Source organism: Cervus elaphus, chromosome 23, assembly GCF_910594005.1.
Source record: "Cervus elaphus chromosome 23, mCerEla1.1, whole genome shotgun sequence".
Taxonomy (NCBI): domain Eukaryota; kingdom Metazoa; phylum Chordata; class Mammalia; order Artiodactyla; family Cervidae; genus Cervus; species Cervus elaphus.
In genome coordinates, this window is record NC_057837.1 from 33354619 (window position 1) to 33378125 (window position 23507).

The following is a 23507-nucleotide window of genomic DNA, read 5'->3' on the forward strand; positions in this document are numbered from 1 at the left end:
TTTTGTAAATATACCAGTGTCAGAAAATTCTTAATTTCCCAGAGTATCTTGTGATCTCACAGGGCATCCATACACACAAACACACACATACATGACGCATTTCCCCAACCAATTCACCAAAAAATGCACTGTCCTTTTTCAATTCAGTGGTTCTCAACATCCTGGAGGCGAGAGATGTCTTATAAGTGTGAAAAAGCTTTGTATCTTTTTATCCAGAAAATGTACAAAATCTTGCCATATGAGGTGCTTTGCTAATTCCAACCTAAGAATCTTCGTTCTATGCCACTGATGCCTCTTAAAGGCATATCTGGGTTCCTATCTCCCCACCATGACCACACTTCAGCAACAGAAAGTGAAAACATTTTAGCTATTTCTGGTTGGCACTCAGAAATATATTATGAAAGATTACACAAGTCAAAAGTACCTCCACCTATAGGTATAATTTTTTACTAAGTTATTAACACATTATTAGTATTCACTATATAAAGACTGGAGGATGGCAGGTCAGCCTTCAGCATGATAGAATAACATTACATAATCATTTATTTTCAAAATTGCTTGGCAGGAAAAAAAAAATAAGAGATTAACAAGCATAGGGCTATTTTTTCATTTATTTTTTTAATGTTTTAGGCCACACCATGAGGCATCCGGGGATTGGATCTGTACCCCCTACACTGTGAGCAGCAAGTCCTAACCACTGGACCACCAGGGAAATCCAGCATGCGTGCTGTTTTTTAAGTTCAAAGGATTCCATTCATTCTCACGCTGAAACACATCGATTCATAGGTACTCAGAAACTTGAGAGGGTTACAGTGCTCAAGTGAATCCAAGATCACCCCTTCAAAAGAGAAAACCAACGGTGAGGAAGGAGACACAGACAAGCAAGCCCTCCTTCCCTCTGTGCACAGATGGGCGTACACCGAGTATTAGCACCAACGCACACGTCACTGCTCTGCAGCCTCAGTGTCATGAGGCTGATGACAGCATTTTTACCAAATGTATTTAAAGTGTTGTTTCACCGGCCATTGAAATTCAGAGCCTTTTTGCTTATTACAATGCCACCTGCAACAAAGAAACCAGACCAGCTCAGCAAAGCTGACAGGGAGCTCATCATTTGGGTGATCAGCCTAGCCAACGGGTGCTCACATAGCGTGGTCGTCCACAGTGCCCAGTAAAGGGTCTTCTCGAAGAACCCAGTGCTCTCTGACCAGGTCTGCGTTAACTACAGGAAGTCGGACCTCCCTGCCCAGGAAAAGGCAATGCTGGAATGGGTGCTTGCTATTTCCCAAGCTGATGACATAACAGATGACTGTTTCAAAAAGCTCCAGGTGCACAGCCTCAACCAAGAAGATACCTGGGATATAGCTGCAATTTCAGTTTTTTATGCCATGTCCAATCACCTTGCTCATTTTGTCAATCTTGTTCCCAACAAAGAATTGTATTGGATGGGCTGAACCAATGATGTCAAACACACCAGGAGGGAACCTGCTGCTCAGAAAATATAAAGACCTGAACAGAAAAATCAATGTTTACATTTCCAGCACGTTACATCACAGGACACCACTTGGGAAGTAATTTTTTTTTTTAATATTGAATCAACAGATAGGAAAGAAAGCAAATACATTTGTCTGCTGCCTGCTTGATGAGATAGATCCTAAGGAACATTTGACATCTGGGTCTAGGGAAGCCATTTACATTTTTACTTTTGTTGTGATCTGAAAGGAACATCAGAAGCAAAGGAGTCTGGACAACGCTTAGGGCATTTTTGATGAACTGATTGACATCTGTGACTTTCAGCAACAGCTGAACATTTTTTAGCTTTTAAAAAGTAGAGCTACATAGAAATTGGTCTATACAGACTATGGTTTGAAATAAATTCCTTGTTAACACAATGGTATTTGAAGGCTCTGAGGACTTCCCTGGTGGCACAGTGGAGAGGAATCCACTGCCAATCCAGGGTACACGGGTTCAATCCCTGGTCTGGGAAGACTCCATGTGCCACAGAGAAAATAAGCCCATGTACAACAGCTACTGAAGCCTGTGTGCCTGGAGCCTGTTCCCCACAACAAGAAAAGCCCCCGCAATGAGAAGCCCGCACACCACAACTAAAGAAAAGCCCACACAGCAAAGAAAACCCAACACAGCCAAAAATAAAAACAACTTTTTTAATTGTTAAAAAAAAAAAAGGGTAAAGGCGCTGAAAGGCAGTGGGTAAGTAAGAGCAGGCACAAAGTCATTCTTTCTTTACTGCCTTCTCCATTTAATCTCCAGCGATTTTCACTTTTTCACTGAAAGGTCTTAAAATCATGGTCATCTCAATAGAATTTTTCCTTGTGTAGTTTCTTATCTTAGGTTTTAGTAAAAATTATTTCAAACAAGAGAGCACTCACATTTTAAGTACAAGTGTAAGAAAAAAGCCAAAACCTGACACACCACTAAATGACTTGTTCTATGTGTTACAACTACCACTGCCTTAAGTTTGTGGCCATCTTAAACTTTTCAGGAGTCATTTTCATTTATTTAACTGATAGAGATACATACAAATCCACAAAATGCTTCTGTTTCTACTTGACTTCTTTCAGTTCAGTAGTTCAGTCATGTCTGACTCTTTGCAACACCATGGACTGCAGCACACCAGACCTCCCTGTCCATCACCAACTCCCGGAGTTTACTCAAACTCATGTCCATTGAGTCAGTGATACCATTCAACCATCTCATCCTCTGTCATCCCCTTCTCCTCCCGCCTTCAATCTTTTCCAGCATCAGGGTCTTTTCCAATGAGTCAGTTCTTCGCATCAGGTGGCCAAAGTATTGGAGTTTCAGCTTCAGCACCTGTCCTTCCAATGAATATTCAGGATTGATTTCCTTTAGGATGGACTGGCAGGATCTCCTTGCAGTCTAAGGGACTCTCAAGAGTCTTTTCCAACACTGCAGTTCAAAAGCATCAATTCTTCAGTGCTCAGTTTTTTTTTAGATTCCAACTTTGGAAAAACCAAAGTTTTGACTAGATGGACCTCTGTTGGCAAAGTAATGTCTCTGCTTTTTAATATGCTATCTAGGTTGGTCATAATTTTTCTTCCAAGGAGTAAGCGTCTTTTAATTTCATGGCTGCAGTCACCATCTGCAGTGATTTTGCAGCCAAAAAAAAGTGTGTCACTGTTTCCACTGTTTCCCCATCTATTTGCCACGAAGTGATGGGACCAGCCATGACCTTAGTTTTCTGAATGTTGAGCTTTAAGCCAACTTTTTCACTCTCATCTTTCACTTTCATCAATAGGCTTTTTAGTTCCTCTTCACTTTCTGCCATCAGGGTGGTGTCATCTGCATATCTGAGGTTATTGATATTTCTCCTGGCAATCTTGATTCCAGCTTGTGCTTCATCCAGTCCTGCATTTCTCATGATGTACTCTGCATATAAGTTAAATAAGCAGGGTGACAATTTACAGTCTTGACATATTCCTTTTCCCATTTGGAACCAGTGTGTTGTTCCACGTCCAGTTCTAACTGTTGCTTCCTGACCTGCATACGGGTTTCTCAAGAGGCAGGTCAGGTGGTCTGGTATTCCCATCTCTTTCAGAATTTTCCAGTCTGTTGTGATCCACACAAAGGCTTTGGCATAATCAATAAAGCAGAAATAGATATTTTTCTGGAACTCTCCTGCTTTTTCAATGATCCAACAGATGTTGGCAGTTTGATCTCTGGTTCTTCTGCCTTTTCTAAATCCACCTTGAACATCTTGAAGTTCACGGTTCACATACTGTTGAAGCCTGCCTTGGAGAATTTTGAGCATTACTGTACTAGCATGTGAGATGAGTACAATTGTGCAGCAGTTTGAGCATTCTTTGGCACTGCCTTTCTTTGGGATTGGGATGAAAACTGACCTTTTCCAGTCCTGTGGCCACTGCTGAGTTTTCCAAATTTGCTGGCATATCGAATGCAGCACTTTCACAACATCATCTTTCAGGATTTGAAATAGCTCAACTGGAATTCCATCACATCCACTAGCTTAGTGATGCTTCCTAAGGCCCACTTGACTTTGCATGCCAGGATGTCTGGCTCTAGGTGAGTGATCACACCATCATGATTATCTGGGTCATGAAGATCTTTTTTGTATAGTTCTGTGTATCCTTGCCACCTCTTTTTAATATTTTCTGCTTCTGTTAGGTCCATGCCATTTCTGTCCTTTATTGTGCCCATCTTTGCATGAAGTGTTCCCTTGGTATCTCTAACTTTCTTGAAGAAATCTCTAGTCTTTCCCATTCTATTGTTTTCCTCTATTTCTTTGCATTGATTACAGAGGAAGGCTTTCTTATCTCTCCTTGCTATTCTTTGGAACTCTGCATTCATATTGGTATATCTTTCCTTTTCTTATATTGGAAATAATAACAACAGTAATGATAATAATGCTGCCATCTAACCAGTAGATTGTAACAAATCATATCAGTTACTGTATATGAAAGTACATCATAAACTGGATAAGGCAAAACAAATTACTTGTTATATCACAGCAATTGATAACCATCTGACCAAAATCTCCTAATAGTAAACCACTTGAACCTCACTCACAGGCACATGTGGAACACTAATATGTATAGCAAATGCATGCATTATTTAAGGATTAATATGCTGAGATGGAAAGCAATCATTACAATAAGCTATTGAAACACTGTTGAGCAAAGGAAGGGAGAAAACGTAGTTGAAAAATCTCAGCTTTTTCTTGCTACCAAAGGTAGATCAGAAAATATAAAAATACACTGCAAAAAAAAAAAAAGTTAACAGAAACAAAACAAATCTTTAGATTTCAAATAATTCACTGAAGGATATTTCAATATCACTAAATATTTGCTTTCACAAACACTTACCTGTAAAAATAAGTAGTTGGGCAGTACATTATCAAATGAAGGGCTGAGATACACTGGCTCTGTCATTCTTACGCCTACACCTCTGAAAAATGGAAATCTAATGTTACTCAGTGTAAATTAAACAGTCTACATAAATGGCATCGCCAACTCAATGGACACAGGTTTGAGCAAGCTCCAGGAGAAGATGAAGGACAGGGAAACCTGGCATGCTGCAGTCCATGGGGTCGCAGAGAGTCAGACATGATTGACTGAACAATACAAATTCCACTTCTAGGAATACACTCAACTGGTATGTCAAATATAAGATGTTCCACCTTTTAAAAACCTTTTTCTATTCAACACCAAAATACTTAAGAGTATTCCTGTGGATTATTTCTGGATTTTTACCCACAACAGAGAAGGCCACTGGGAGCATTAAAAGGATAAAGACACATTAGGCACCACTGCATTCAGAGATGTGAATAGACTAAAAAGCAAAGACCCTCTGAGTCTTTACTCACTGATGCATTCTCATCATTGGTAATAATTCTCATCATCAGTGATCATTTATGGTCACTGTTATTAGCCTTTTGATTCAATAAACATTTTGTGGAAGCTTCATTTTGCCAGCCACTATGCTCAGTACTTGTATGAAAAATAAAAATCTCTGTAAGAATCATGCTGGCGGTAAGCCATTACAAACGTGCCTCCCTGCTTCCCTCTCAACTCTTTAGAGGGTAACTGCCCAGTGCTGACACAATCCATGGGCTGACCTTTACCATCTCTGTCCCTACTGTGAGTGGCGGTGGAACGGACCACAGAAGAAATGGCCAGGGACCAGGACAGCACAGACGAAAGTGATCCACCGAAACAGATATACTGCAGTCAGAAGACTCTTGGAGTCTCTCCAGAGCACACAAGTACACTGTCTGAGAAAGCCAAGCATGGCCAGGCGCACAGGCCACACCGGAGGGAGAGAAAAGGGGGCAATCGACGTGCTGTTCCAAGGATTAGAGGGCACAGAAAGAAGCACAGTCTGATCATAAAGGCAAAGACAAGAATCAGGACATGGGGCTTCTCCAGTGGCTCAGTGGTAAAGAATCTGCCTGCCAATGCAGGGGACCCAGGTTCAATCCCTGATCCAGGAAGATCCCGCATACCGTGGGACAACTAAGCCCATGTGCCACAGCTACTGAGCCTGTGTTCTAGAGCCCAGGAGCTGCAACTACTGAGCCCACATGCCACAACTACTGAAGCCCCCATGCCCTAGAGACCACGCTCCACAACAAGAGAAGACACTGCAATGAGAAGCCTGCATATTGCAACTAGAGAGTAGCCCATGCTCACTGCAACTAGAGAAAAGCCCATCCAGCAAGAACAAAGAGCCAACACAGCCAAAAATAAATAAAAAATTAAAAAAGAATCAGGATTTGAATGAGTTCAAGGGTACAAGCAGAGAAGAGAGTCCAGGTGGGGAGAACAAGACCAGAGCACATAGACACAGCAGGTAGACGAGCTCAGAGCTTATGAACTGGTCTGGGCAGGGAAGCACCTACACAGACGGTGTGGACCCTGCGGGGGTGGGCTTGCTGTAGGCAGGTGGGCTAATTCTGCTCACAACACTTCTGACACCAAATGTGTGGGGTTCTTTCTCACACCCACCAACTCTCCACCTCTCTGGACACCGAGTGGCTAACCTACAATTCAGTTCCCTTCTGACAGATTGCCTGGGGTCATCGTCAGAATCCGCAGGTTCAGTCCAACAAGACTGGACCGGGCCACGTGCCAACTGCACTTCCCAGGCTGCCACCTGGCTGTGAATGTGGAGGTTCCCAAGACTCTCTCCTCAGCTTCAAGAGTGCACCAGAATGACTCACAGACCCGGGAGAACAGTGCATTTATGATTGCCACTTTATAATGAAGGATACAACCAAATCAAAGGGATGCAGGGCACGTTCCGGGAGGGGGCACAGAGGCACCACCCTCTCAGAGCCTGGAGGTGTTCACCACCCTGGAAAGTGTCCAAGCCCTGTCGTTCACTGGGTTTTACGGCAATTTCACTACACTGTTGTTGTGTAGTTGCTCAGTTGGCCCAACTCTTTTGCAGCTCCATGTACTGCAGCCTGCCAGGCTCCTCTGTCCATGGGATTTCCCAGGCAAGAAAACTGGAGTGAGTTGCCCTTTCCTCTCCAGGGGATCTTCCCAACCCAGGGATCGAACCCATGTCTCCCGCGTCGGCAGGCAATTCTTTACCACTGAGTGACTCGGGAAGCCCAGTTTCATTACATACACTAGACCAATTAAATCACTGGTCACTGGCGCTTAGTTCAATCTCCAGCCCCTTTTTCTTCCCCAGAGATACACCGAAGGCGCTGCAAGTGCCAACCTTCTAATCACACGCTTGGCTGCTTTGGCAAACAGCCCCCATTCTGTATGGGGATACAACTGTCTGGAGGGGATACAAAAACACTCTTATCACTCCTGAGATTCCACAAGTTTTAGGAGCAAGTTGTCAGGAACCTGGGACAAAGATCAAATTTTTTATGTACTAGCTTTTTTTTTTTGGACACCTCCAGTGGCACATGGGATCTTAGTTCCCGGACCAGGGATCAAACCCAGGCCTCTGCAACGGAAGCATGGAATCCAAACCACTGGGCTGGCAGGTAATTCCCTATGTATTTCTTATTACGCCACAGCAGAGTAAGTTTATCCTGCCCTGTAAGAGTGACATAATTTCAGTAGATATTTATGAATGTCACTGCGGTGGGTCTGACAACAAAGGTTAACTCCTTTTCTTCTTCACCCCATGCCTTTTACCCTCACTCCTCTGTTTAACACTCGGTTTCTCCAAATCTGCACCTTCACTCAGAGTTAAGACTCTTGTCCTTGCTCCAATCAGGATTAAATCAAACCATTAAATCTGCTAAGGGTTTCTTCCTCTTAGCAGAAAATACAAAAACCTGAAATGTCACTGCCTCATATTCAAAAGTCAGTTCTTCACTGAGTCAACTGGGCACTTACCTTGATCAACACCCTGTCACGACCCCCAGAGTCTAGACCCGTACTGCATGCTCTGAATGATCACTCCTCTGTAATTCAAATGACTCTGACCTGTAGGACTCCAGTCCTCTGGAAAATACTGAAACTTAACATATACTTGCCATCCTAACTCAGGTCCTACCTGTACTTCAGGATCTGGCTCCCCTTTGACTATCTCCTCCTGACCATACCTACCAGCAAAAAAGTACCCATCTGTACAGTATTTAATTGAAAATAACATGACAAAGAATAATTTTAGCCAGTTATTGCTCATGTATGAGTTTACTCTTTCCCTTTAAAACTATTTCTGTACAATGTACCTACATATAATAATGCAAAATATAAGGCCTCATAGAATAAACAATCTGTTGGTAAATTAATCAATCTGAGCCTATGGATGATTCGACCCAGCTGGCATTCAAGAAACCAACAGGCACAAATTCACTAGCTGAATGTTCAAATACACTATTAGTGGAGTCGGTTCTAAAGTTTAAAAAGAATATAAGCAGTATATAAACGCAGCATTTCTTTGTTGCAGAAGTATGCTTTTTTTTCACATAGGCAGACAAAGAAATCCTAACAGCCTAACAGAAAGCTGAGTTTAAAAATCAACAGCTTCTTGATTTCCTGACAAGATGGTTGAATAGAAGGACCTGAGCTCACCTCCTCTCACAAACACACCAAAATCACAACTGGATACTGAACTACCATAAACAAACAAGAACCAGAACCCACAAATAAAGATGTTCAACTTCCAAAGACAAAGAAGAGGCCGCAACAAGATTTCAGAAGAGATGCAATCATAGTTTAATCAAACCCTATACCCGCCAGGTGGGTGACCCAGAAATGGGAAAACAATAGTATCACAGAGGTTCTCCCACAGGAGTGAGAGTTCTGAGCCCATGTCAGGCTCCTCAGTCTGGGGGTCTAGCATCAGGGGGATGAGACCCCAGAGCATCCGGCTTTGAAGGCCAGCAGGGCTTGATCACAGGAATTCCACAGGACTAGGGAAAACAAACGCCATTCTCAGAGGACACACACATAGGTCTCATGTGCCCTGGGACCCAGTTGGAAAAAGAGTGACCTCATAGCAGCCTGGGCCAGACCTATCTGCTGGTCTTGGAGGGTCTCCTGGGGAGGCGAGGGACACCTGTAGCTCACTGTGGGGACAAGGACACTGGTGGCAGGGGTGCTGGGGAGTATTCATTGGCACCAAGGCCCGGTCCCACCCAATATATCCCTTAGGATCTAGTGTTGAGAAGCCACAGGCCAAACAACCAACAGGGCAAAAATGCAGTCCCACTCAGCACCACACTTCAAAGTCTTCCTGAACACAGACCCTTTGAAAAGCCCTGCCCACCAGAGGGACAAGACCCAGGTCCACCCAGCAGTGGGCAGGCACCAGCCCCTCCCACCAGGAAGTCTGCACAAGCCCCTCAGACCAGCCGCACCCACCTAGCGGCAGACACCAGAAGAAAGAGGAACTACAATCCTGCAGTCTGTGAAACAGAAAACAGAAAGTTAGATAAAATGAGGCAGCAGACAAATACGTTCCAGACGAAGGAATGAGATAAAACACCAGGGAAACAACTAACTGAAGAGGAGACAGAAAAAGAATTCATAGAAATGACAGTAAAGATGATCCAAGATCCAAAAAAAGAATGGAGGCACAGAGCAAAAAGATACAAGAAATGTTTAACAAATACCTGGAAATTTAAACAACAGAGTTGGAAATACAATAACTGAAATGAAAAATACACTAGAATGAATCAACAGCAGAATAAATGAGGAAGAAGAACAGACAAATGAGCTGGAAGAATGCTGGAAAGCACTGCTGTGGAACAGAATATAGAAAAAAGAATGAAAAGAAATGTGGGCAATCTAGAGACCTCTGGGACAACATTAAAAAGCACCAACATTCACATTACAGGGGTCTCAGAAAGAAAAGAGCGAGCCTGAGAAAACATTTGAAGAGATAAAAACTGAAAATTCCCTAACATGGGAAAGGAAACAGTCACCTAAGTCCAGGAAGCACAGAGTCCCACACTGGATAAATCCGAGGAAGAAAAACCAAGATGTGTATTAATCAAACTGACAAAAATTAAAAACAAAGAAAATACTAAAATCAACAAGGGAAAAGCAACAAATAAAAGATAAGGGTTTTTTCCCCATAAGACTGTCAGATTATTCAGCAGAAACTCTGCAGGCCAGAAGGCTTCTGCACAATACATTTAAAGCAATGAAAGGAAAATTTTACTACAAGAATACTCTACTCAGCAAGGCTCTCAATCAGATTCGACAGAGAAATCAAAAGCTTCACAGACAAGCAAAAGCTGAGAGAATTCAACACCACCAAACCAGCTTCACAAAAAATGCCAAAGGAACTTCTCTAGAGGGAAAAGACAAGGCCACCCTAGAAGCAAGAAAATTCTGAATGAGAAAGCTCACCAGTAAAGGCAAATATACAGTAAAGGTAGGAAATAATCCATACACAAACATTATGTCAAAACCAGCAAGTGTGAGAAGAGTAAAATGCAGGATATTGACAATCCACTGGAAATTAGGAGACCAGCAACTTAAAACAATCTTGTAAATATATATAAACTGCTGTATCAAAACCTCATGGGAACCACAAACCAAAGATTTTCTATTGCAGATACACACACACAAAAGAAAAAGCAATCAAAACACACACTAAAGACTTAGTCATCAAATCACAACAGAAGAGAACCAAAGAAGAGAAGAAAAAAGACGTACAAAAACAAACCAAAAACAATTAGCAGAATGGCAATAAAAATATATACATATCAACCATTATCTTAAATGTAACTGGATTAAATGTTCCAACCAAAAGACAGAGACTGAGTGAATGGATACAAAAACAAGAATCATATATTTGCAGTCTACAAGAGAACCACTTCAGATTTAGGGACTCATATAGACAGAAAGTGAGGGGATGGAAAAAAAAAGTATTCCACAAAAATGGAAATCAAAAGAAAGCTGGAGTAGCAACACCAATGTCAGACAAAATAGACTTTTAAAATAAAAATTATTACAAGTAACAAAGACATTACATAATAATCAAGGGATCAATCCAAGAAGATATAACAACTGCAAATATACATGCATCCAACATAGGAGCACCTCAAAATTTAAGGCAAATGCTAACAGCCATAAAAGAAGAAACTGACAATAACACAACAATACTGGTAGACTTTAAAACAGATTTCATGAACAGATAGATTATCCACACAGAAAATAAGAAAAAACAGGCCTTAACTGACACATTAAACCAGATGGACTTATTTATGTTCATAGCAGATTCTATCTGAAACTAGCAGAACACACATTCTTTTCAAGTGCACATGAAACTTCTCCAAGACAGATCACATCTCGGGCCACAAATCAAGCCTGGGAAAATGTAAGAAAATTTAAATCATATCAAGCATTTTTTCCAACCACAATACTATGAGATTAGAAATAAATTACAAGAAAAAACTGTAAAAAAAAAAAAAAATACAAACACATGGCAGCTAATCAATATGCTAGGTAAACCACCAGTGGATCACTGAAGAAATCAAAGAGAAAATCATAAAGATCAGAGCAGAAATATATGAAATGGAAATGAAGAAAACAGAAAAGATCAATGAAACTAAAAGATAAACTTATGCTTGAAAAGATAAAATTGAAAAACCTTCAGCCAGATTTATCAAGAAACAGAGGAAGAAAGCTCAAATCAATAAAATTAGAAATGAAAAAGGGGAGGTTGCAATAGACACCACAGAAATACAAAGTGTCACAAGAGACTACTACAAACAGCTATATGCCAATAAAATGGACAACCTAGAAGAAATGAACAAATTCTTAGAAATGAACACTCTCTCAAAACTGAACCAGGAAGAAATAGAAAATATGAACAGACCAGTCACAAGTAACGAAAATGAACCTGTGATTAAAACACTCCCAGCAGGACTTCCCTACTGGCACAATGGATGAGAATCCGCCCGCTAATGCAGAGGATACTGGTTCAATCCCTGATCTGGGAAGATTCCACATGCCACAGAGCAACTAAGCCCATCTGCCACAAATATTGAGTCCATGCTCTAGAGCCTGCAAGCCACAGCCACTAAAGCCTGCATGCTCTAGGGCCTGCAAGCCACAGCCACTAAAGCCTGCATGCTCTAGGGCCCGCAAGCCACAGCTAATGAGCCCCTGTGCCAAAACTGCAGAAGCCAGAGTGCCTAGAGCCTGTGTTCCACGACAAGAGAAGCCACTGCAACAAGAAACCCGAGCACCGCAACTAGAGAGTAGCCCCACTCTTTGCAACGAGGGAAAACCCACACACAGCAGTGAAGACCCAGCACAGGCAAAAATTAAAAAAAGAAAAACTTCCAAAAAACAAAGTCCAGGACTAAAAGGTTACATAGGTGAATTTTATCAAACGTTTAGAAAAGAGTTAACACCTATCCTTATGAAATTATTTCAAAAAATTACAGAGGAAGGCACCCTCCCAAACTTCTTCTCTGAGGCCACTGTCACCCTGATACCAAAACCAAAGATTCCACACAAAAAAGGAGAATTACAGGCCAATATCACTGATAAACATAGATACAAAAATCCTGAACAAAATACTAGCAAACCAAATGCAACAATACATTAAAAGGATCATACACCATGATCAAGTGGGATTTATCCCAGGGATGCAAGAATTTTTCAATATCTGTAAATCAATAAGTGTGACACACACATTAACAACTGAATAAAAACCATGACTGTAGATGCAGAAAAAGCTTTTGACAAAATTTAACACCCACTTATGATGAAAACTCTTCAGAAAGTAGGCATAGAGGGAACATACTTCAACATAACAAAGGCCACACATGACAAACCTACAGCTAACATCATTCTCAATGATGAAAAACTGAAAGCATTTCCTCTAAGATTAGGAACAAGACAAGGATGTCCACACTCATCACTTTTATTCAACACAGTTTTCGAAGTCCTAGCCATGGCAATCAGAGAACAAAAAGAAATAAAAGGAATCCAGATTGGAAAAGAAAACTATTACTGCAGATGACATAATACTTTCCACAGAAAATCCTAAAGATGCTACCAGAAAACTATTAGAGCTTATCAACGAATTCAGTAAGGTTCAGTTCAGTTGCTCAGCCGTGTCCGACTCTTTGAGACCCCATGAATCGCAGCACGCCAGGCCTCCCTGTCCATCACAAACTCCAGGAGTCTACCCAAACTCATGTCCATTGAGTCAGTGATGCCATCCAGCCATCTCATCCTCTGTCATCCCCTTCTCCTCCTGCCCCCAATCCTTGCCAGCATTAGGGTCTTTTCCAATGAGTTAACTCTTCGCATGAGGTAGCCAAAGTATTGGAGTTTCAGCTTCAGCATCAGTCCTTCCAATGAACACCCAGGACTGATCTCCTTTAGGGTGGACTGGCTGAATCTCCTTGCAGTCCAAGGGACTCTCAAGAGTCTTCTCCAACACCACAGTTCAAAAGCATCAATTCTTCGGCACTCAGCTTTCTTCACCATCCAACTTACATCCTTACATGACTACTGGAAAAACCATACCTTGACCAGACGGACCTTTGTTGGCAAAGTGTCTCTGCCTTTAAATATGATATCCAGGTTGGCCATAACTTTCCTTCCGAGGAGTAAGTGTCTTTTAATTTCATGGCTGCAATCACCATCTGCAGTGATTTTGGAGCCCCAAAAAATAAAGTCTGACACTGTTTCCACCTCTATTTCCCATGAAGTAGATGCCATGATCTTAGTTTTCTAAACGTTAAGCTTTAAGCCAACTTTTTCACTCTCCTCCTTCACAGTCGTCAAGAGGCTTTTTAGTTCCTCTTCACTTTCTGCCGTAAGGGTACAGGGTACCAAATAAATATACAGGGTACCAAATATACAGAAATCTCTTACATTCCTATACACTAACAACAAAAGATCATAAAGAGAAGGAAATGATCCCATTTACCATTGCATCAAAAAGAATAAAATACCTAGGAATAAACTTACCTAAGGAGGCAAAAGACCTGTACTCTGAGACCTATAAGACACTGATGAAAGAAACTGAAGATGACACAAACAGATGGAAAGATATACCATGTTCTTGGATTGGAAATATTTTCAACATATTTTCAAAATAACTATACTACCAAAGGCAATCTACAGATTCAATGCAATTCCTGTCAAATTACCAATGGCATTTTTCAAAGAACTAGAACAATAAATTTTTTAAATTTGTATGCAGGGACTTCCCTGATGGTCCAATGGCCAAGACTCCATGCTCCCAGTGCAGGGGGCCCAGGTTCAATCCCTTGTCAGGGAACTAGAACCTGAATGCCACAACTAAGACCTAGTGAGCCAAATGAGCATGTAAGTGAATAAATAAATATATTTTTTAAATCTATGCAGAAAACACAAAAGTCCCTGAATAGCCAAAGCAATCGTGAGAAAGAAAAACAGAACCAGAGCAATCAGACACCCTGGCTTCAAGCTATAGTACAAAGCTACAGTCATCAAAACAGTCTAGTACTAGCACAAAGACTTAAAGGCATAAAGCCCAGAAATAAATCCAAACACCCATGGCCAATTAATCTATGACAAAGGAGGCAAGACTATATATAATGGAGAAAAGACAGTCTTTTCAATAAGTGGTTCTGAGAAAACTGGACAGCAACATGTAAAAGAATGAAATTAGAATATATTTAACTTGTTCTAATTCAGGTGAGTGGGATTTCCCTGGTGGCCCAGTGGATAAGAAACCACCCGCCAATGTCGGGGACACAGATTCCATCCCTGATCCAGGAAGATCCCACGTGACGCAGAGCAACTAGGCCCATGCACCACAACTACTGACCTGCGCTCTGCACCCTGAGAGGTGCAACTGCTGAAGCCCCTGCACCTAGACCGCTGCTCCTCAACAGGAGAAGCCACCGCAATGAGAAGCCCGCGTACCACAACAAAGACCCAGCGTGGGAATAAATAAACAAATTTTTTAAATTAAGACATAATAAAAGTTAGGTGTGAGTAAATCCAAACATTAATTTTTAACCACAAGTATTCACATGAGTCCTGGCTTCCTGGTAAATTTTTTAGTTAAAATTTTTTTCTTTTTAATATTAAAACTATAAGCTTTTCTCACACAGACTGTTAAAAAAAGATCTGGAGAGGCCATCTAATTCATCCTTTATCAAGATAAATAATGTTATCAAAGATGCAAAACTTTTCAACTTAATAGACTCCTTCATCTGAGCATTTATGCTTTTAACTAAAAGGATATTTCCCCCCACCCAAAAAATGGCAGTATGTGCTAAACAAGTATTTTCTAATTGAACTTATAACAAAAAAAAATTAGTCATATAATGCAATTATACATATTTTTACATTATTTTACATTTTCTTTGAACCACAAAAAGGATGCTTATTTTCCCCAACACAACAGTTGCTGACATACTTCAGTTCAGGCAGCCCACTGAAGATCTCTCTGCGACTTAGTTCAGAAATTCCATTTCCAAGAAATATTTTTGTTCCATCAAATTCTTTGGCTCCTTTCTTACATTTGCCTTTAATATCAGAGTATACGGAAACATCATCTCCACCTTTCATAACTAGAGAAAAGAAGAAAGTCATATTACACTGACACTGGCAGAACCATGAAAATTCTTCAAGTTTTAAGACTGGGGAGGCCTACGGGCATCAGTAGTGGACATGAAGCAGTCTAACCTGGCTCATGGTCTCACTATAACTTCTGACAGAAAATACAACTGTTTACTTTCAAATGTTTGACAACAATAAATCTATTTTTTTTCCTTAGGAAAACAAAGATGCAGAATAGTCTTCAAAACATCCAGCCTCAGAGACTTCCCTGGCTGTCCGGTGGTTAAGACTCCTAATACATGGGACACCTGTTCAATCCCCAATCTGGGAACTAATATCCCACATGCCTTGAGATGATCCAGAAAAAAAAAAAAAATCAGCAAACATCCAACCTCAGCTGGAAGACTTTAGCTGAGCAGAAAAGGAAAGGTATCTTCTATTCCAATTCTTTTCCCCAAATCTAACATTCCTTAAAAGAGTAAATTAAGAATACTGAGTTTCATCCCAATATTAAGATTCCAGACTTGGAATGTTCCCCCTGTAATTGACAGGTCAGCAGCCTGAGGTTTCAGCACAATTGAGTAAAGAACATAAAACAAAATTTCACTGACATCTTCCACTCTTTTCATCAGTCATGATCGTCTAACATCATCACACACGTCCTCAAAGGGAATAAAAGAAATGGGCAGAAAACCCACATATGGATGCCTGATTCGTTAGTCCTTCTCAGATACACACCTCGATGGGCTATACTAAATGCCCAAATTGGAAAAGATCTTTGTTAAAGCAAATCTGAAATGCAACTGAATGAGGATTTAATAAATTTTCAATATGATGATACACATAAATGTTAGCAGCTGTTTTATAGAGAAACCTAAACATTATACTCACATTTTGAGGCTGACACGATTCCAGGGATATAGACATGGGCTCCTCGTAACACAGCATTACCACACTGGGCTCCAACAAGGACTTCACAAGGCTGTTGTTTTATATCCTTCCTAGAGAAGAGGAGTGAAAGTGTAAAGAGTGATGCACCTCCAACGTCAACCAACCTTTCCAGGGTTTCAAACTAACCCTAAATAAATAACCTCTTTAGTCTTCATTATTTCAAATGAATAAATAAGAAAAAGTTGGAAGAAAGAAGATAAATACCTAAGAAATGGTTTCTTAAGAGTTATAAAGAAGGACTTCCCTGGTGGTCCAGCGGTTGAGAATCCACCTGGCAACATGGCAGACACGGGTTCAGTCCCTGATCCGGGAAGATCCCACGTGCCATGGGGCAACTGAAGCCCTTGGGCCACAACTACCAAACCCACATGCTCTGGAGCACGTGCTCTGCAACAACAGAAGCCACCACAATGAGAGGCACACACAGCCGGAGAGGAGCCCCTGCTGCCGCAACTAGAGAGAGCCCACAGGCAGCAACGCAGACACAGTGCAGCCAACAATAAATAAATAAATAAAGTTTGGGGTTTTTTAATTACAAAGACGACCGGCACTTGAGAAGATGATCTTGGTGCAAGGTAATACGTGGCATCAAAAACTGCTTCATCCATTACAACTAACAAATATAACAAGGAAGAAGCCGACTTACAGAGAACAAACTAGTGGGGAGAGAGAGGTGGGGAGGGGCAAGACAGGAGTAGGGGATTAAGAGGTACAAACTATTATGTTTAAAATAACCTACAAGAGTATATGATACAGGGAATATAGCCAATATTTTTTTCTTTACTGAAGTACAGTCAATTTACAATGCTGAGTAAGTTTCAAGTATACAGCAAAGTGATTCAGTTATATATATATATACACACACACATACATATATATGTAGACTCTTTTCCCATATTCTTTTCCCTTATAGCTTATTACTATATATGGAATATAGTTCCCTATGATATACAACAGAACTTTGTTGTTTATCTATTTCAAATATAGAAGTGTCTGTTCAACCCATACTCCATATTACCCCACCTCCTCACCTGTCCCCTTTGATAACTACAGATTTATTACGTCTGAGTCTACTTCTGTAAATAAATTCATCTGTTTTTTTTTTTTTTTATTCCATGTACAAGTGGTTTCATGTGGTATTCATCTTTGTCTGACTGACTTCACTTAGTATGATCATCTCTAGGTCCATCCATGTTGCTGCAAATGGTATTATTTCATTCTTTCTTATGGTATAGCCAACATTTTATAACTATAAATGGAGCATAACCTTTAAAATTTGTGAATCACTACATTGTATACCTATAACTTATATCAACTATACCTCAACTTAAAATAAAAAAAAACCACTAAGGCAGGACTAAGGTCACAGGAAATGACACACAGGCTAGAACAGGCCAAGGTGCCCCTTGGGGCCCAGCCTGGTGTCTGTCATCACCAGCTCTGATGCCTTCTGTGTTAGAAGGGACGTGATCAAGTGTTTATATTCTAATCCAATGAAGCTCTATGTAGATTAAAACCACAACCCCAAAGGAAAAAAAATGCTTCATCATTTAATAAGCATTGCTGTTTCATAACAGCATTAGGAGAAAAGAGCAATAAAGCTTCTGTCTTCAAAAACTAAAACAGACAACATGGGAGAAACGCAAAAACATTTCTCAAGTGGTAGACCGGTGCACAGTAAGTTATTAATGTTTTAAACAAGACAAAGATAAGTCTTTTCCTCCTCTGCTATCCAACTTTCTTCAGTGTTCTCCAACTTCTCACCTCCCATCCATTCCTTCAAACACTGAAGCCTGGTATCAGGTCTAACACTCAGAGCCACTTTCTCAAAGGTTGGGGGTACCTATGCGATGAGCCCCAAATAAACATCTCAAGCACTGCATGTGAGAGGGTAACAGGCAAGAAGGCCAGGGGTCTCCAAACGGAAGAAACAGGCTGCAAGTGCCAGACATATTTATCTCTCTTGAGCTGCAGAAGGAAACAAATGTGATATTTTTTTCCTTCTCTATACAAATTTAAAAGAAGGTTTCTCTTAAAATGCTGTGCTGCCATGACACCTGGTTTCACCTGAAGCTAACTATTCTCAAACCTTGAGTTAACCAATACATTTTTTCTTATGGAAATGTTTGTCTTAAGCTATGTTAATGTACCCCAGACTCTGTCTTCAAGTTCCTCCAAATGGCTCAGAACCTACTTGAAAAACCTGTATATTCTACTCAGATATTGTTCCCCTAATCTATGTAAACAAAATGATTTGTATGGTAATCTGCCCTTCTACAAGATTCAAGTCAATTGTTTTATGGCCTGGGATGAATTATATGGTGCCATTCTGAGTTTTAAGACATTCCTTTCTTTTCATTAACAGACTGCTAGTGACCATATAACATCCAGCTGAAGACTAGCAGGGGGGTACTTTTTCTGCCCCCTTCTGATGCCTATGTCAGAAGCTTTCTCTATCTCCTTTATACTTTAATAAAACTTTAATACACAAAAGCTCTGAGCGATCCAGCCTCATCTCTGGCCCTGGATTGAATTCGTCTCCTCTGGAGGCCAAGAATCCCGGCGTCTTATCGTTCAGCAACAACCTTTCACACGTCTGATGAGGTTCCCTGGTCGGCAACATGTCATATGTGTGGTCCTAACTTCTTGCATTTTTAAGTGCATTTTAAGTTCATTCAAGGAATTAAGTGCATTTTCTTCTCAAGATCTCCAACTGATCAAATTTCAGTAAGCCTCTCAGATTTATCCTCTTCCTTCCAGGTCCTACACATTCACTGCTCATTCTCCAGCTATTTCTGGACAAGGTTCATTTCTCCAGGTTCTCAAACATGCCATCATCTCTTCTCGATTTATATCCCAAACCCTGGCAATCTCATGGTTTCAGTGACCACTTACAAAGATAACCTACATATTCTTTATTTTATTGAAGTGTAGTTGTTTATAATGTTGTGTTCATCTCTGCTGTACCACAATGTGAATCAGCTATTCTTTTTCATATTCTTTTCCATTACAGTTTATCACTGGATATTGACTATAGTTCCCTGTGCTATAGAGCTGGACCTTGTTGTGAACCCACATATTCTAACGATCAGCCTTTCTAGACTGATTATCTGCAGACAGCTATGTATAGATGTCCTACAGCTACTTCACACTCAGCAAGTCCTAAACAATGTTATGATTCCCTGATCCACTCCTCAAATCCTTGGGAACAGCCCAAAGCTTCATCCTCCTGTGTTTCCAGTCAAAATGATGTTATCTACCTGAGCAGCCAGAACACAAATCCTGGCATCATCCTGAATCTCCTCCTATAACTTCTAACTCAACACTCACTGAGTTACCAAACGATGCCACCTCTAATCCTCTGACACGTCTCCCAGGCCCTTCCACCCCCGACATCAGACTTGCCTCATCTGATCACTAGATTTTGTTTTATCCAGTGATCTAACTTGTGTTTTATCTTTGGTTGCTTTCAGATCCTCCTGATGTCTTTGGTGTTCTTCAGTTTCATTCTGAAGCACCTAGTCATGTATGTATATTTACTTTTGCCTTCAGAGACTGTATTTCTTAAATCCGACTTCCATCAGTTCTGGAAAATTCTTCATTGTATTTTTGAATATTGTCTCTCCCACATTATTTCTAATCTCTACATCTGGGATTCATTAGGAACATGTAGTGCCTTTTCATTCTTGTTCTCATTACTCAGCTTCATACTTCCTATTGCTTTACCTCCTTTACCCGCTGTATTCTAGGTGATACACATAAGCCATCTTCTAGTTCATTAATTCTCTCATCTGTTGAGTCTAGAGTTTAACTCACTGAATGACTTTTTAATTTTAATGAAATTTTAATGTCTAGAAATTCTTTTTCAATTCTTTTTTTTCCCTCTTAGGGTCTTTTATGTTTTAGGTTTTCCCTTTTGCTTTTAATCATTTTCAAGGAGACTAATTTTATAAAGAAAGCTGAGTGCCGAAGTATTGATGATTTTGAACTGTGGTGTTGGAGAAGACTCTTGAGAGTCCCTTGGACTGCAAGGAGATCCAACCAGTCCATCCTAAAGGAGATCAGTCCTGAGTGTTCCTTGGAAGGACTGATGTTGAAGCTGAAACTCCAATACTTTGGCCACCTCATGCGAAGAGCTGACTCATGTGAAAAGACCCTGATGCTGGGAAAGATTGAGGGCAGGAGGAGAAGGGGACAACAAAGGATGAGATGGTTGGATGGCATCACCGACTCAATGGACATGGGTTTGGGTGGACTCCAGGAGTTGGTGATGGACAGGGAGGCCTGGCATGCTGTGGTTCATGGGGTTGTAAAGAGTCAGACACGACTGAGCGACTGAACTGAACTGAATTTTATAGTGCCTACCAATTAGCTCTCTTTGCTACATTCTGGGCTTCCCAGGTAGCACAGCTGGTAAAGAATCCACCTGCCAACGCAAGAGATGCAAGAGACGCAGGTTCAATCCCTGGAGTAGGAAATGGCAACCCACTCCAATACCCCTGCGTGGAAAATTCCATGGACAGAGGAGCGTGGTGGGGGCTACAGTTCATGGAGTCGCAGAAAGTCAGACATGACTGAGTACACATTGGCAGGCTACAGTTCTCGGGGAATCTAATCCCTCAGTCTGTTGTATATGCTGGTTCTCACTCATGGTAGTTTGATTCCTAGTGTAGCTTCTAACTGTAAGAAAGAAGTATGGCCTGGGCTGACAGGTGCCACTCTGCAGTGCTTTTGTCAAGCACCTCAAGAACTGGCTTAGGATCCAATTCTTTTTTCTTTTTTTTAATTAATTTATTCATTTGGCTGCTCCAGGTCCTAGTTGGGGCATATGGGATCTAGTTTCCTGACCAGGGATTGAACTCAGGCCCCCTGCATTGGGAGCTCAGAGTCTTAGCCACTGTACCACCAGAGAAGTCCCAGGATCCAATTCTTATGTCAATTACTCAAACCACAGGTGTCAAGACCACATGGGTAGTATGAATTTGAACTCCAAACCCTTACAGGTATGGAACCGCAGTTATGCATCTCATAGATTTCCGCCCCCGCCCCGCAACCCAGACTCCATGGCAAAAGAGCTCCAACTCCTAATTACTGCCTTGCACTGACTTTTGGATGGTTCTCAACTCAGGTGGAGAAGGCACTGGCAACCCACTCCAGTACTCTTTCCAGCCTGGAAAATCCCATGGACAGAGGAGCCTGGTAGGCTGCAGTCCATGGGATCGCTGAGAGTCAGACATGACTGAGCGACTTCACTCACTTTTCACTTTCATGCACTGGAGAAGGAAATGGCAACCCATTTCAGTGTTCTTGCCTGGAGAATCCCATGGACAAGGGAGCCTGGTGGGCTGCCATCTATGGGTCACACAGAGTCGGACACGACTGAAGCAACTTAGCAGCAGCAGCACCTCTTAGCACTAACAGCCTGTTGTTAAAACCAAAGCCCCTAAGTTCAGGGGACGAAGCACCTTCTCCCTCAAACTCCTCAACCCTTAATCTTAGCTCACGCACTTACTGCTCAATTTTCAGTTGCTCTTCATTCTAACCCCTGAGTATCTCACTAAGGTTCTTAATCACTCTGTTATGCATTTTATGACCTATTTTTTGTTCAGTATTCCTAGGCCTAAGTAGCAGAAACATTCTCAAGTTATCTAGTTCACCATACTGCTGGAGATAAAAGACTAAAATAGCTCCCTAACTCGGCTCCAGGCTTGCAATTCATCTTTTGAAAAAAAGTGTTTTCAGGCTTTTTTGGCTGCAACCCAGTGTGAGAAATGCACTTGAACAGCATCCCAGTACACATGTGTGCCTATCCACACTTACATTTATAGCAAATGTTTCACGAAACACCTTACCATGTACACTCCAGGAGATTATATAATAAAATCCCTATTCCTTAAAAAAAAAAAAAACTACGAACAACCAGTTAAACTGATTTCACAACCTACTAATGAGTCAAGGTCTACATGCAGTTTGGAAAAAAACAGCTTTATGCTACTACCAGGATTATATTTCTAAAATCATGACTGTAATAAAAGTTATTTGGCTCCTATATTCTGTGCAAAAAAATAAAACACTTCTTAGTTTTAAAAAATAATCCTTCAAAAAGACACATGCACCCCAATGTTCATTGTAGCACTATTTACAATAGCCAGGACATGGAAACAACTTAAATGTCCATCAACAGAGGAATGAATAAAGATGTGGCACATATATACAATTATATTATTACTGAGCCATAAAACAGAATGAGACTGGGTCATGTGTAGAGATGTAGATGGACTAGAGACTGTCATACAGAGTGAAGTCAGTCAGAAAGAGAAAAACAAATGTTGTATATTAACATATATACATAGAATCTAGAAAAATGGTATAGATGATCTTATTGGCAATACATATCATATATATATATGATATATATAAAAATGTGGCTGATTCACTCTACTGCACAATAGAAACTATTAATAGCACAGCATTGTAAAGCAACTATACTCCAATAAAAATTAATAAAATTTAAAATGAATCCTTCACATTTCGCTCTACCTCTTCTAATTTCAACATCTTCTTTCACCAACCTCTCTGAAAAATGATAGATTCCCAGTCACTTTTGTCACAAACCACCATGGATTTTCATTCCTCTGTACCTTTGCATGTACTTTCTCTCTACCCTGTGTACCCTTGCCTACTTTATCTCATCTACCTCCTTCTTACTCACCTACAAGGCTCAACTGAAATAACATCTCTTTGGAGAAAATCTTTACCCGCTTCTTTGCATTCAGCTCTTCCTCTTCTCTGCTTGGATGGTACTTAATTCATATCCCTCCCCAGGAATCTACTGTGGTTTGACTTATACCAACATTTATCTGCTTTTAGACTATGTTTCACCCATCTGTATAATATCTTTGGGTCTCACACACAGCACCAATTCAAAAAACATTTTGTGAACTCTGTAATGTTAATCAGAAAGGTTTTATGAGAATAACCATTTATTTGATAGGAGAGAATGGGAGACTATGGGGAAGAGCATTAACATAGTGGGCCAAGGACTTCCCTGGTGGT

At 40.8% G+C, this 23507-nt stretch overlaps 1 protein-coding gene across 2 annotated transcripts in view; it reads right to left on the bottom strand.

The window, feature by feature from the left end:
- Positions 1-23507, bottom strand: part of NSUN6 (NOP2/Sun RNA methyltransferase 6) — a 68524-nt gene that overhangs the window by 28097 nt on the left and 16920 nt on the right. For both annotated transcript variants that reach the window (XM_043884017.1, XM_043884018.1), the window contains exons 4-6: positions 16392-16501; positions 15358-15511; positions 4863-4944 (exon numbers count right to left, since the gene is read on the bottom strand). In XM_043884017.1, the coding sequence (XP_043739952.1) occupies positions 4863-4944; positions 15358-15511; positions 16392-16501 (346 nt within the window). The remainder of the gene's footprint in view (positions 1-4862; positions 4945-15357; positions 15512-16391; positions 16502-23507) is intronic.